Source organism: Culex pipiens, chromosome 1 (assembly GCF_016801865.2).
Source record: "Culex pipiens pallens isolate TS chromosome 1, TS_CPP_V2, whole genome shotgun sequence".
Taxonomy (NCBI): Eukaryota; Metazoa; Arthropoda; class Insecta; order Diptera; family Culicidae; genus Culex; species Culex pipiens.
The window spans coordinates 26013425-26027150 of NC_068937.1; the positions used below are offsets into that span (position 1 = coordinate 26013425).

Sequence of the window (13726 nt, forward strand, 5' to 3'; positions counted from 1 at the left end):
GAGCAGTAAAGCATGAGTTCTCAGTTCTCATTGAACTGCATTTTAATTGAAATAAAATTGAGAACGTTAAAATACTGACCTCGATACTGAAAGCAGAATAATTCAACGTTGACATCCCGGGAAATTTTTTAACAGTCATAAAATCAATGTTTTCATAATATTTGTTATGTTTTTCAAGCTTAAAACCAGAGAATTGGCTACAGTTCAATCTTAACAAGAACTACAGTTTTTAAATAGCTTAAAAGGAATTGATTTTTTTTTTGTTTTTTGTTATTTATTGTGCTTTGGATTTTAAATGAATTTGTTATCCAATGTGATTTAAACTTAATAAGTCTTTTATAAATATATTTCTTTTATATATTTTTTATATAACATTACTACAAAAGCTTGCAAAATTTATTTAAAAATGTATAGTTAAAAACAAGAAGTGAAAAAATATATAATGATTCCAGTCAATGCAAAATTATAGATAATTCTTAAATTTCATGTTTTATATTAAAAATATTTTACAAATAATCTAAAAATGTCTGAATAGGTACAGGAGGTTTATGAGCAATAAATTTGGGGTCGGTGTACTAATATTTTGTTCTGTTCCTGTTGTACCCGAAGTCATTCAAAACATTATGATGATGCAAAAAATGGCTTAAAATGTTTTTTCAATTCTGTACATTTGTCCTGATCTGCTCAAGATTCCGGTGTTTGATGAAAAATAAAAAAAGAAAATCTGGTTAACTTCCGCAAATAGAAAAAACCCAAAAATTGATCATCGTTCAAAAAGAGAAAAAGCTAAATTTAAACTACTTTAAATGAGCGTGCACAAACTGTCAATCCCACCAACGGGGGCTAACATCACGCCTATCGTTTTGTTGTTGTCGTTTTGTGTTTTGTTGGTTTTGTTTGATTTGTTTTGGGGTTTTCATTAGTCTTCTCTTGACATTGACCAAATTCAGTCCTGTTTTCAGCAAAGATCCATATTCTTGTGTAATCAGGATGAATTGAAATCGCAATGAATTATTTGTTCCGTGATTTCATCAAAGCTAACCTAGTGTACAGATTAATCTAAATCCAATGATTTCTGATAAAGCGGTAGATGAAAGGATCTCCAAAACTCTACACTAGTTAACAAGTGAAACAAAATGTAATATGTTTTGTACAAGAAATTCCGTGATTTCAAAAATATAAAAACTATCGTTTGTAACAAGAATTTTGTTACTCAAACATGAATTTCCATCAGTGAAAATTCCCGACGAAATTTTCACCAAATTAATCTAATTAGTGACCACTTAGTCATCGGTCCACCTTAAAACCATGTTGAGCGACTACTCGCTGCTGTCCTCCGATGGGGACGAAACGAGCAGCTACGCGGAAACCACCGACGACGAGGAGGCCGTGTTCCTGCAGCTCAGCTCGGCCGTCCAAGAGGGCGGAATCGACGCCGACGGCGGCAAACTAGTGACCATCAACCAGTACGCGCAGGACGTGGTCGATTTCAGCACGCAGTATGGCAGTGACACCAGCATTTCGTACACGGCGTACAACGTGACGGGGAAACCGTCCAAGTATCCGGATTATGGCGACTTTCCGGAAACGTTTGCTTTTGTAAGAAGGTTGACGATTGTCGAATTGAGCTGTTCTTAAGACGGTCTTTCTTTTTGTAGAGAACTTACGGAACCTGGTGGAAGCAGGCGCCATCCGCTTGCGGAGAGTTTGGCGATGAGCAACCTGCGGTTGACGATTACATACTGGTTCGGTTCGAAGAACCGGTTCTGCCCGAGCAGATCAAGGTCTTCGAGACGTACAATCCGGGTGCGATTGTCCGCATTTGGGCGTACACGCAGGCGGAGCAGTGGTTTCTGCTGTGGGACGTGGCATCGGGCAACGAGAGTCTAGCTCCGGTCGAGCGGAACCACGCCCGGATCTTCTGTCCTCCGCTTAACCCCGCTCCCAGTCCAACTCGCTTCATTAGGTTCGAGTTCAACCATGCCAAGCTGGAGTACTCAACGCAGCTGGACGCGATCTTGATGCTGGGACAAAAGTTCGTCCCGAACGTGGTGCACTCGAAGAAGCAGAAAATCCTCCCCAAAGTAACGGTCAACCAAGAGGTGATTCTGCAAAACTACTCGCCAGATTTGGAGTGCACGAGTCAATCGAGCAGTCGGAGCGCAACTCCGACGGAATCCGGGCTCACGCTGGACCAGATGCCGTACGATGTGCTGTTCAACATTATGGCACATTTGGACCTGCGGTCGCTGTACCGCTGTGGGCAGGTTTGTCGCACGCTGCACCACATTGTGGCCGTGGATTCGCTGCTGTACGCGGAGCTGAACTTGAAGCCGTACTGGGCGTGTGCGTCGTCGGCGCTGCTGCAGTCGTTGAAGAAGAGGTAGGAAGTTGGGTTGGAGATATGCTGGTCTCATTACAGTTTTGAATCTCTTTTCCAGGTGTGCCTTTACCAAGAAGCTGAACCTGTCCTGGTGTGGACTGTTCAACAAGATATCTGTAAACGAGTTTAAAGAGTAAGGAATAAATCTTGAGTAGAAATTTAGAGTTATAACTCAACTCTCCTTTCCCAGCTTCATCGCCAAGTGCGGCCCCCACCTGACCCACCTCCGGCTGGACTCGTGCAAGTTCATGACCACCGGCTCCTGCCTCGAGACCATCGGCCGCTACTGCCCGGACAACCTGACCGACCTCTCTCTGCAAAACTACCAGCCCCAAACGCGTGACTTCACCGCCCTCGCCAGCCTGCACCACCTCGAGCGCCTCAACCTCAACCGCACCAGCATCGACACCCAATCCCTGCTCATCGTACTCGCCCGGAACCCCGCCCTCCGCCACCTCAACCTAGCGTTCTGCCCCCTCGACGTCAGCATGGACGACGTGGCGCTCCAGATCGCCAAGTGCAACCGCGGCGCGCTCGTTTCGCTCGACATGTGGAAGTCCCACTCGCTGACCTCGGTCGGGCTCGAAGCGCTCGCCGCGCACTGTCCCAAGCTGGAGGAGGTCGACTTTGGGTGGTGCCTGCGCGAGGAAGCGTCCCCCGGGGAGGCGATCCGGGCGCTGGTGCGGTCCTGTCCGCGGCTGAAGAAACTCTTCCTGGCGGCCATTCGAGGGCTTACCGATCGGGATTTGGACGTAATTGCCACGCATTGTCCAGGGTTGCAGCAGCTGGATTTGATGGGCAGCATGGGAATCTCGACGGAGATGTGCTACCGGCTGTTGACGCGCTGTCGCAAGTTGAAGCTGCTGGATTTGAGCTTTTGTGATAACTTGGACAATATGCAGATTATGCTGTGGCGTGAGTCCTTTGATGTGGCGATCAAGAGGAGCTTTGTTGATTTTGGACCGCCGAGGGGCGAGTTTTAGCAGTGGCTTAGCTTTTGAAGCGATACATTCCAGATTGATTGTAGGTTGTAATAATTTTAGGAGTTGTCTGTAAAGTGTGGTGATCTTAGCATGATATTCAAGTTTACAATACTCATGATCTCGATATTAATTAGTGTACGTTCGTAAACCTGACTGTATATTTATACAACGTGAAATAAATAATCAAGCTTCAAAAACATAACTTCCTCTGCTTTCTCACTTGGCGCCAGCTTAACGTTGCGTCAACATCACTGATTTATTTGTTCCGAAACCTGCGTGAATATGTCGAGCTTGGTGTCACCATCATGCGCAATCTGGCTACCAAGGTACTGGAAAGTTTCGACATTCTCAACATCTTCACGAGCTTCAGTAAAGCCGTTTCGTTCCGCGTTCAATGCCATAGATTTGGTCTTGAGGACGTTGACTTTCAGACCAGACGCCGAAGAACAGTACAGTGCCATCCGCATAGTCGAGGTCGTTGAGATGATCCACCCAGATTGGGTCAGACACAACTTGGTTGTGTACAACAGAGAAATCGAAAGCCTCGTGCTGCGTCTTGTTGAGGTTTACTAACCATTTTCATAATCAACGAAAACCAGAAGAAGAGAATCTGTTTTTACGTATGATCCCACCCGGAACACTTGCTGTCATCGAAAAGATTTGTCGATTTGATCCGGCACAAGATTTTTTTTCACACGACTTGGTAACTTGTGTCAGCATTCAACATTTCTGCGGAGTTCCGATCTATCCTTGGCGTTTTTCCAGACTTCATACACCTCACGGCTTCTTCAATCTCTCTCAGCGTAAGTGGACTGAAGTTTTCCCGATTGATGCGACTAACGTTAGGCGATCGGTACTGGTGCCGTGTAATGAGCAGAATGACAAGTATGGCCGGATTTATCCCGAAGAAACACGCGCGTTTACCCTAAAACTAAACTGGAAAACTCGCATGACCGCGTGCTTTAGAAATCGTTGTTGTTTTTGTTGGTTTGACAACTCTGACAGCAGCGCGCACGATGAGGTCGAAAAGGGGTTCGGCCGATTGGGTCGACTGGAGGGGAGTGAGAGATTTGCAGCAGCTGCTCAGTGTGAAATCTTTTCAGCTAATTTGCTGTTTCAGTACTGTTATCTGAGGTGAATCGGGATGCATGGGGAATTTGGAAAATTACATTTCTAAAACATATTATTGCACAATATTTTGACATTTTTCATTACGTGAGACATTTCATCATAAAATGTTGATTATTTTCAGTGTTTGTCGACATATGGTAGTGACATTGACAGCATCAAAATCGACAAAGTCGACTACACGTCAGTTTTCATCCCCTGTCTCTTTCCCTCTCTTGCGCAAAGTGGAAACCGCTAGCTTTTCTTTCGCTCTTTCTTTCTTTCAGTCAGTCTTTCGGTTGCATCCGTGCCGTGTGGTTGATTGTGCGTTCTTCGTGTCGTGTGCTGCTTTGCGTAGTGTGTGAAATATTTTTCTTTTCTTTCTGCTTTTCCTGAGCCCCCTGTACGGAAGAATAACTCTAGCTAGAATAGAAAATTGCTGGTGTTCGTAGCGGAAGATTTAAAAGTAATGAAAATTTTCTAGTGTTAAAATTTCAGGTTTTTCCAATCGCTCTCTCCCTCTCTCACGTTCATTGTCAGTGCTTTTGACATTACACTTTTTTTTGCATAACCTTGAAAGTTGACCACTTTTCGTCGGAATATCTGCCAAAACTTGGCCCAGCAATCGGTTTTAAAAGAAGGTCTCAAGCTGTCCAGTGCGAAATTGACCAAAACAGGTGAAAAGCCCACCTCCCCCTCTGGCCAGGTGGGTGTACAAGAGGGGAAGAATTTTCGGTGCGCCACCACAATGTCAAAAAGAGACATCGTCAAGGAAGAATAGAAAAAAAAAATAAGAAGAGGAACGAGCCTGTTTGTGTCATCTGTTCGCAATTTGTGTTTGTGTGGGTGTCGGTGTTAGTGTGTAATGTTTTGAGTCGACTTTTGGCATCTCGCTTGCACAACTGTTGGGCGGTTTGCAGCAGACGGAAAGAGACAGGTAATTTATTTTGACAGCTAGCGCTGTGTTTGTTTGTGGTGAAGTGTTGCCAGCATTCTGGGAGGGGGGTTGGGGAGGTGGTAACAGTGGTGATCAGGAAATTTGGTACAGTGTGAGCTGAAAAAGGGCAAACAAAACAATGTAACTGAATGTAATGGTCACATTAGGCCACGAGACAGAAGCCCTCTTTACGGTGTCGAGAGAAAACTGGAGCTGGATCTCGGTCGCTTCAAGGTGGCAGACCATCCCGAGACTAGGTATTCTCAGCCCCAATCCGACTGCATACCAAAAACACAGAAATTAAGAGCAATCAAGAAAAATAACGATTAGAAGGACGTTAAGATCGTCATTGGAAATAGGAACGCCAGCATCGGAAGGGAAGAGATGTACAAGCCGGCGTTTGTGCCGAATAATGGTCACATCGTCATAAACGACAATAGCTAGCGGTACATCATCTTCGCAGCCTCCCGCGGTATGGTGGTACGGTGCTCGTTCTTATCCTGGAATTATATCCATAAAGTCGCCTGGACATCACCTAACCAACGAATAAAAAACATAATTCGACCACGTCTTCATTGATGGCGGATTAAACATATTGGAACAAAATATAAAGGATACTCAGTCTTCAATACTAGCCTATGATAACCTTTAAAGCAATATGTATCGATAGTGCACGTTGTCAGATTATTAAAATAAGCCAGAAGATACCTTTTCACGCGCAGCGTAAAACGCGCAAACGTAAATGTGCTGGCATTTAATCTTCGACATGACGACTTGTCGATCTTTCAAGCGAGAACGAGCCGGGACATCGAATTTGATGTTCAGTATATGATTATGTATAAAACCAAAAAATGAATAACCCTGGGCTTTGTCATAATGAGTGTCATAGGTTTGATGCTTGTTTGACAAAGAGTATGATTTGATTCGATGTGGAATTAAAATTGAAGTGTTCAGTATATTGCTGAAGCTTCCATTTTTACACGTGGACACCACTTCATGCTGCGAGAACCCACTTTGGCGCAGTCTCAGGGCTTAATCGATGGCCGGTAAGCTGTCATCGAGACAAGGAGGTTCTCCGATAGCGGAAATATCACATTTGTACAATGAACTGCTACATATGTGATTTTTCCCTATCTTAATGTGGGTGTCAGGTTAGGATGCGGGTTTTTAAAAATTTAGTTTTTGTAGATTTTATACTTTTTATACTTTGCCCTTAGTTATTTAGGGACAAAATTAGTAACAGTGAATTTAGTAATTCTATCAGAATCGGTAATTTTCATTCAAGTAGCATAAAAACCATTATGATTTGTCAAAATTTCCGTAGATTCTCGATCAATCAATAGTGAAATGATATCGGACTTAGTTCGTTGATCAGTTGAACTAACGGTTGTCGGATTATGATTGTATTGATCATTGTTGCGAATCGAGGATCTTCTGGAATTCTGACGATCAAATGGTCGTCTCTTTTTCAATTCACGACTTGTAAAATATGAACTGTTATTCATTTTTTTTTTTTGTTTTTTAAAAGAAGCCAGACAGGTTTTAAAAGAAACGTTTTTTTGGCTATTAATTAAAATGTCGGGGATTTGAGATAAGAGTAGCTTTCGGATAGGTTGCTTTAAATCTTGTATTCAATTCAAGTTAGGTAGTTATCCGCAAATGAAAATTTGGACTTATATGAATAATTGAACATTTTGGACTTATGAATAACACACAACTGTGCATTTATTCTAGAGTCAGATCCATACAGCGTCAGTGTTTATTTGGTCGAAGTGCACTAATTCATTGGCAGATCTGATTCTAGTTGTAATGTACGACAAGACTACCGACGGACGTGACAGGACGAGGGCCCAGTTTAGAGGTTTCGACATCAACGATGTGCGGCTGAATCACCCTCCCAAAAAAAAAAAAAAAAAAAAACCAAAAAAAAAAAACAAAAAATGAATAAGAAAAAATATATTTCTGGAAATAAACTTTGGAGAAGCTTCAAATTTTGGGCACGAACAGTTTATGGTGCAAGTTTTCTAATGGCTTTTTGTTTGAAATTGAATTATTTGAAATTGAAGGTGTTATCTGCAAACTAGTCCAAAAAAGTACCTCTTAAAAAATAGTTTTGATCACTTTTACCGGTCCTAAATTATGAATCCAAGAAAGAAAGGCAAAAAAGGGTAAAATTTTCATATAAAGAAATCAGAAATGCAGCACATAATCAGTTATGATTTATTTTTCTTTTAAAAATTTCTGATATATTTGTGACTTATGATATTTTGAAAAGTTCCCTGGGCTTTGTCATAAGGAGGTATCATAGGTTTGATGCTTGTTTGGCAAGGAGTATGAATTGATCCGATGTGGAATTAAAATCGAAGTTTTCAGTATATTGCTGAAGCTTCCATTTTGAAACATGAACACCACTTCATACTACGAGAACCCACTTTGACGCAGTCTCAGGGCTTAATCGATGGCCGGTAAGCTGTCATCGAGACAAGGAGGTTCTCCGATAGTGCAAATATCACATTTGTACAATGATCATATGTGATTTTTCCCTATCTTAATGTGGGTGTCAAGTTAGGATGCGGGTTTTTAAAAATTAAGGTTTTGTAGAATTTAGGATTTATACTATAAATATCAACTTTTTATACTTTGCCTTTAGTTATTTAGGGACAAAATTAGTAACAGTGAATTTAGTAATTCTATCAGAATCGGTGATTTTCATTCAAGTAGCATAAAAACCATTCTGATTTGTCAAAATTTCCGTAGTGTCTCGATCAATCAATAGTGAAATGATATCGGACTAAGTTCGTTGATCTGTTGAACTAACGGTTGTCGGATTATGATTGTATCGACCATTGTTGCGAATCGAGGATCTACTGGAATTCTGACGATCAAATGGTCGTCTCTCTTTCAATTAGCGACTTGTAAAATATGAACTGTTAATCTATTTTTTCTGCACTGGCACTGGCTGAACCGAATTTGGTAAAACCAGTCAAATAAGTGATATTTATGTACTTTTTTTAAGCTTGGTCTCACTTTTCTTCATGTAAACAGTGTCCGGATCCATTCTTCGATCTTTCGTTGAATAGGTATTCCAAATTTCTTCTAAAAGGGTCCAAAACTTCGAAAAAAATTTTACTCTGTCTAAAGTAAAGTCAACTTTGTAGTGAATGAGTGTGGCAGAGAAGAGAGATAATGAGAAGAGAGAGTTCATGTAGCGTAATTCGAGAGCAGGCCAGACAAGAGAGAGAAGGTGGTTGATGTCTTCCTCACCGCAATTTTTAATTTCTTTCTTAAACAAATCCCCAAAATTTGGGGACGATTGGTTTTCCATTGGATTTTTTTTTTAATTTTATTTAAGAAAATCACTTTATCATTTTCTACAAAATATCTGAGATCCGGCTTCAAAAAAGTCATAAAAAGGTCATAACATTGCATAGGATTGTCAGATCTTCTATAATTTTGTTGCGTTGGATACGTCTTTTGATTACGCATCCAACGATGGGTTGCATGATTGATCCGGACATCATTTTCAACAAAAATGTTTAAGATCCGGCTACTCACAAGTACTAAAGTATCATTTAAGTGCTCATAACTTCTGATAGGGTTATCGAATCTTTGATGTTTTAGGCTCATTTGAAAAGTCTTTCAATTATCCACCTAAGGATGAGTTGCATAACAGACCTGGCCATATTTGTGATCGAAACATCTGAAATCCGGCCTCCCAAAAGTATACAAAAAGCACTTAAGTGCTCATAACTTCTGATAGTGTTACCAGATCTTCGATGTTTAAAGCTCATTTGAAATGTATTTCAATTATCCAACTAATGACGGGTTGCATGATGGATCCGGACGTCATTTTCATCGATATATCTGACATCCGGCCTCCAAAAACTGATAAAATATCACTTAAGTACTCATAACTTTTGATAGGGTTGTCAGATTTCAATGATTTAGGTTCATTGGAAAGGTCTTTCAAATACTTTTCTAAAAATGTGTAACAAGACGGAGTTTTCTTCCGGACTTCACCAGCTGAGCAAATGTCTGTGTGTTTGGCTGTATGTAGACATGTGTACCGAATCAATGTAACTGGAATATATCATCACTGGTTGAACCTTTGACCGTATTGGCCTCATTCGATTCGTCTTGGGGTCCCATAAGTCCCTATTGAAATTCATGAGATTTAGTAAAGCACATCAAAAGTTATGCTTAAAAAACTGCTGCATATAAATTTCACAATTTGCAAAAAAGGGTGGTTTTTGCATGAAAACCTGCCATATTATATATTTTCAGAAAGGTTCTGAAATGACCTTTCTTGTGGATTAAGAATTTTCCAGATCTGACTTACCTATCTTAAATTACAAGCAGTTTAGAAAATGGTCTGAATTCACATAACCTCAAATGGTCGGGTCTGATCGCCACGAAAAAGCCGTGAAGAGGGATGCCATTTTCCTCAAAGGCGGTGTCTGTATAATCTTGACAAAAAGTCTGTAGGTAGTCTTAGGTGCTGCGATCACGTTAGGGGAGATCCATAAACCATGTGGACACTTTAGGGGGGTTGGAATCACTCTATAAATGAGAGGAAGACACCAACAACCTAAAGGTGGATTAAGTAACGTTTTTGGTAACATTTCGGGAATATAATGAGACGTTCAAAAAATTGCAAAACCACTTCATTAATTTTGACCATTTTGTGTTATAACTCAAAAGATGGCATTTTTTGTAGATTAAAAAAATGGAAAACGGATAATTTTTACCAACTTAATTTTTTTTAGTATCTCATAGATGTGTTCCGAAATACTTTGCACCCGAATGACAACAACAAATTTATTGATGTATTTTACCAAAAACCATTTGTGAACATAAATTTTGAACAATTATTTAGCCTATGAAATCAATTATCTATGTAGATATTTTTTTTTGTTGCATATTTGGTTAGTTCAATGACAGGAAGTCGCGTGTTTTGGCGTTTCATACAAGTGCCCTTACAAAGTGTGTACAAAGACCACGTATGCAACTGCCGGTGGGTAACGGGGACGAATTATGAATCAACATTGCAAGATTAATAAGATTTGAGGTACCTTAACAATTTTATTAAATCTGATAGTAATATGTGAAGCAACATCGAAAGCTAGCGCTACGATTCCTTCTGCAATTCGCGCACTTAATGCTGGTCTTGAGCTGCTTTCGGCGTTGCGATCGATCACTAAACCATCTGTTTGAATGGACTTGAACCTTCACAAATATTTCAATTGAACAAGAATGTTGAGGCACTCCGTTTAAAAATCAAAATCTAGTTAAGCTATCAGCCAATATCAATTAGCACCTAATAAGACACAACCGCTGAAATTGCTACCTCTACGTGATCCACTCTAACGAATCGTCTTCTCCGTTTTTCCTTTCCTTTCCAGACGACCTGCTCCGGCCGTGTGGACCACCACACAACCTGCCCAAAAACTGCCCGATCGCACCCAAGGGCCCGCGTCAACAAACAAGAAGCAAAGCAACTTCATATAGCCCGAGGATCGAGCCGCCGCCGCCGCCGCAAATCCGCGATCGTTTGACAGTTTTGCACGAATATTTACGTATTTACTGAGGGGGGTGCGCGCTGAATCGCTGAACTTGGTTTGCTAGAACGGGCCAGCAGCAATACCAGAACCGACTCGACTCGACTGCTCTTTTACCCATTAGGTGTGAGCGGGTATTTAGTTGAAGGCAACGACGACGACGACGTCGTCCACACGAGTGAGAAAAAATATTTATTGTGTGATCCTCGTCGCCGTCGGACGGACGGATAATATACGTGGTAGAACCAGCTTTTGCACTCTCTATGGTCAGCGCTAATAGATCGTCGTAGTCGTCGCGGCGCGGGTGTGCTTTTTGGAGGCGGAGGAACTTCCAATTGCTTCTTTCGCCCATTTTTGGAGATCGTGGAGGACGTGACGTGTGCCCTTCTGGCCTGGGATCTTCTACCACCTTCGCAGGTGGCCTACCGAACTCTGGAGAGTGGGATTGTGGTGTGTGGTGAAGTGATCAAGTGCGGAACTCGTGATCGATACCCAAGAGGTGTGAAGAATCGTGTCTCGCGATCAGTGACAGCAGCAAGCAGCAGCTGGTTCAGCAGGATGGAAAAGTCTTATTTTTAGGGTGTCATTTTCCGATTCACTTTTTTTCCGCTGAGCTGCCACTGCTGATGCTGCTGCTGCTGCTTCATTCTTTATTGTGTATTGTGTATCATCGCATCATCACCGTCGTCGTCGACGACATTCACGCGCGACAGCAGTGTGTGAGAGAGAAGGAGAGCGATTGAATTGGAGGAACGAGAGTGGTGCTGAGTAGTGTGTTCTCTAACAAGTCGCAATTTGAAACAAAACTTTGGAAAAATATTTGTTTTTGTACGCTTTTCTTGTGACTAAACAAGACCAAAGAATTAATTGTGTCAATTCCGCAAGAAATGCTTTTCGCGCTATAAAGCTGCGATAGTTTGCGCTGTAGTTGCCATCGCAGTTTGCGCACTAAACATGTGCGCTTTTTCCGTACTTGTGGATGTTTCGATGTTGATATTTCGGCAGTGTGTTCGAAAATATACTTTGGCATTCTGGTCATGCCAATGACATATCCACCGGTAAATTATCTATAAATGGGTTTAAATGAATATTATGAGTATATTCATTAAGATTTTTTTTATTATTTTAGAGTGAATAACACCACAAAATTGGCGTAGCCTTTGAGCACAGTTTTGAAATTTACATATTTTTGCAATTCCGCTTTGAAAACAATTACTTTTTCTGTCATTATATAGTGACAAAATTGCTTTCTTATCATCATCAAAAATTACAGGGATGAAAAGTGTATTACAGCACACATTTGAGTGCTGTAAAGCTAAAATGTTCAGCACTTGAATTGAAAATTAATTTATTTTGGTATTTTTGGTTTGATTTTTGAGTAGGAAAAAAAGTATAAAATTCCAGGGAAAACATCTATTCAAAATCTATTTTCTCGATTTTTCAGCACTTGTCGTATTTTTCCAACTCGGCAATTCTACCAAACATTGTTGTTTTAAGTTTCTTTGTAAAATTCCTATTTATATTAGTTTGCGATTGGGATCTAATATGGTTGGATTCAGTCATACTGAACTTTTGCCATAAGGCTTCTTTTTTTTTATTAAAACATTTAAATAAAAATAAATTATAGTTTTACTGCAGTGTACCAAAAATGTCATTATTCCTTATAAAATCACTTTCCGAGAATTTCGTCCAAATGTTTCTCGACCTTATGTTGGTTTCCTTCTTAGTTATTAATCTCAATCACACTTGAATATTTTTAATTTTTCCATTGAACGGTTCAGTAACACCAGCTTATATGTTTTTTTTTAGCAGTGGTCAGAAGATAAATTTAACGTCGTTTTCGAAAAAAAAAATTTATACAGCAAACTTGAGTTTTATGATTTAACTAAATCTAATAACATTGTTGCCCAGGTATTTTTTTAAATTTTTTTCTAGCTTGTAAAAACTGTTTTATGTTTTTAATCAGATCAAAAACATACTTTTATTATAAATGAATTCAATAAAACAAACGCTTTCCACGACATTTTCTTTTTATATTGATGCAAAATGACTTTCAAAAGTGTCTGTAAAAAGTCTGAACCCAAAATTTGTCTTCAATTTATTATAATGCAAATTTGAAAAAAAGCTTTTAAATTTAGAAGTGTTTTTTTTTGAAATATTTCATATGTTTTTTTTTTGTTTCGAAAAAACTGTTAATTTGAAAATATAAAAACAAATCGACGGCAATAAACATGAAAAAGAAGTCAAACCCGCTCGCTATCTGAAAGCTAGTATTGATTTATTTAAATAAATACAAGTTTTAATGGATATAACAAAAAAAAAATCGTGATGAAAAATAGAATAATTCAAGCTTAGATTTTAACAGTTTTATCAGAAATGACAGTCACGCTAACTCCAAAAGTTTGCAAAAAGTTATATGAATAAAAAAAAACATAATAAAAAAGTAACATATAAAATCTCCCTTCGTGAACTTGGTTTTCATCGATTGTTTTTTTAATGCACGCAAATATGAGAGAGGCTTTTCGGGGCATGACAGTAAGCAAGTGAGCAACACTCTTTCCTTCAGCATACACTGGGTTCAACTGTTTTGCAGCGATGGAGTGTTGTAAAGAAAGAGAAAGCGAGAAAAGAGAAAAGATACGAGACAGAAGAGAGAGAGAATAAGAATAAGACAGAGCAAAAGAGAAAAGAGAGATTCAGATAATGAGAAAATATAGATTCAGATAATGAGAAAAGATAGATTCAGATAATGAGAAAA

At 39.8% G+C, this 13726-nt stretch overlaps 2 protein-coding genes across 4 annotated transcripts in view; both read left to right on the forward strand.

The window, feature by feature from the left end:
• The first annotated feature begins 998 nt into the window (after positions 1 to 998).
• Positions 999 to 3563, forward strand: LOC120413367 (F-box/LRR-repeat protein 4). The gene is made up of 4 exons (XM_039574152.2): positions 999 to 1599; positions 1659 to 2383; positions 2442 to 2516; positions 2574 to 3563. Exons 1-4 carry the CDS (start codon positions 1309 to 1311, stop codon positions 3364 to 3366), a joined length of 1884 nt encoding a protein of 627 aa, XP_039430086.1. The 5' UTR covers positions 999 to 1308; the 3' UTR covers positions 3367 to 3563.
• A 1199-nt stretch (positions 3564 to 4762) lies between these two features.
• Positions 4763 to 13726, forward strand: part of LOC120413320 (stromal interaction molecule homolog) — a 62534-nt gene continuing 53570 nt past the window's right edge. For 2 of the 3 annotated variants that reach the window (XM_052706581.1, XM_039574085.2), the window contains exon 1: positions 4763 to 4939. The gene's annotated coding sequence lies outside the window, so the exon portion shown is untranslated. Of the gene's footprint in view, positions 4940 to 11050; positions 11468 to 13726 lie in introns of those variants that run through there. The other variant, XM_052706580.1, reaches the window with a different exon arrangement.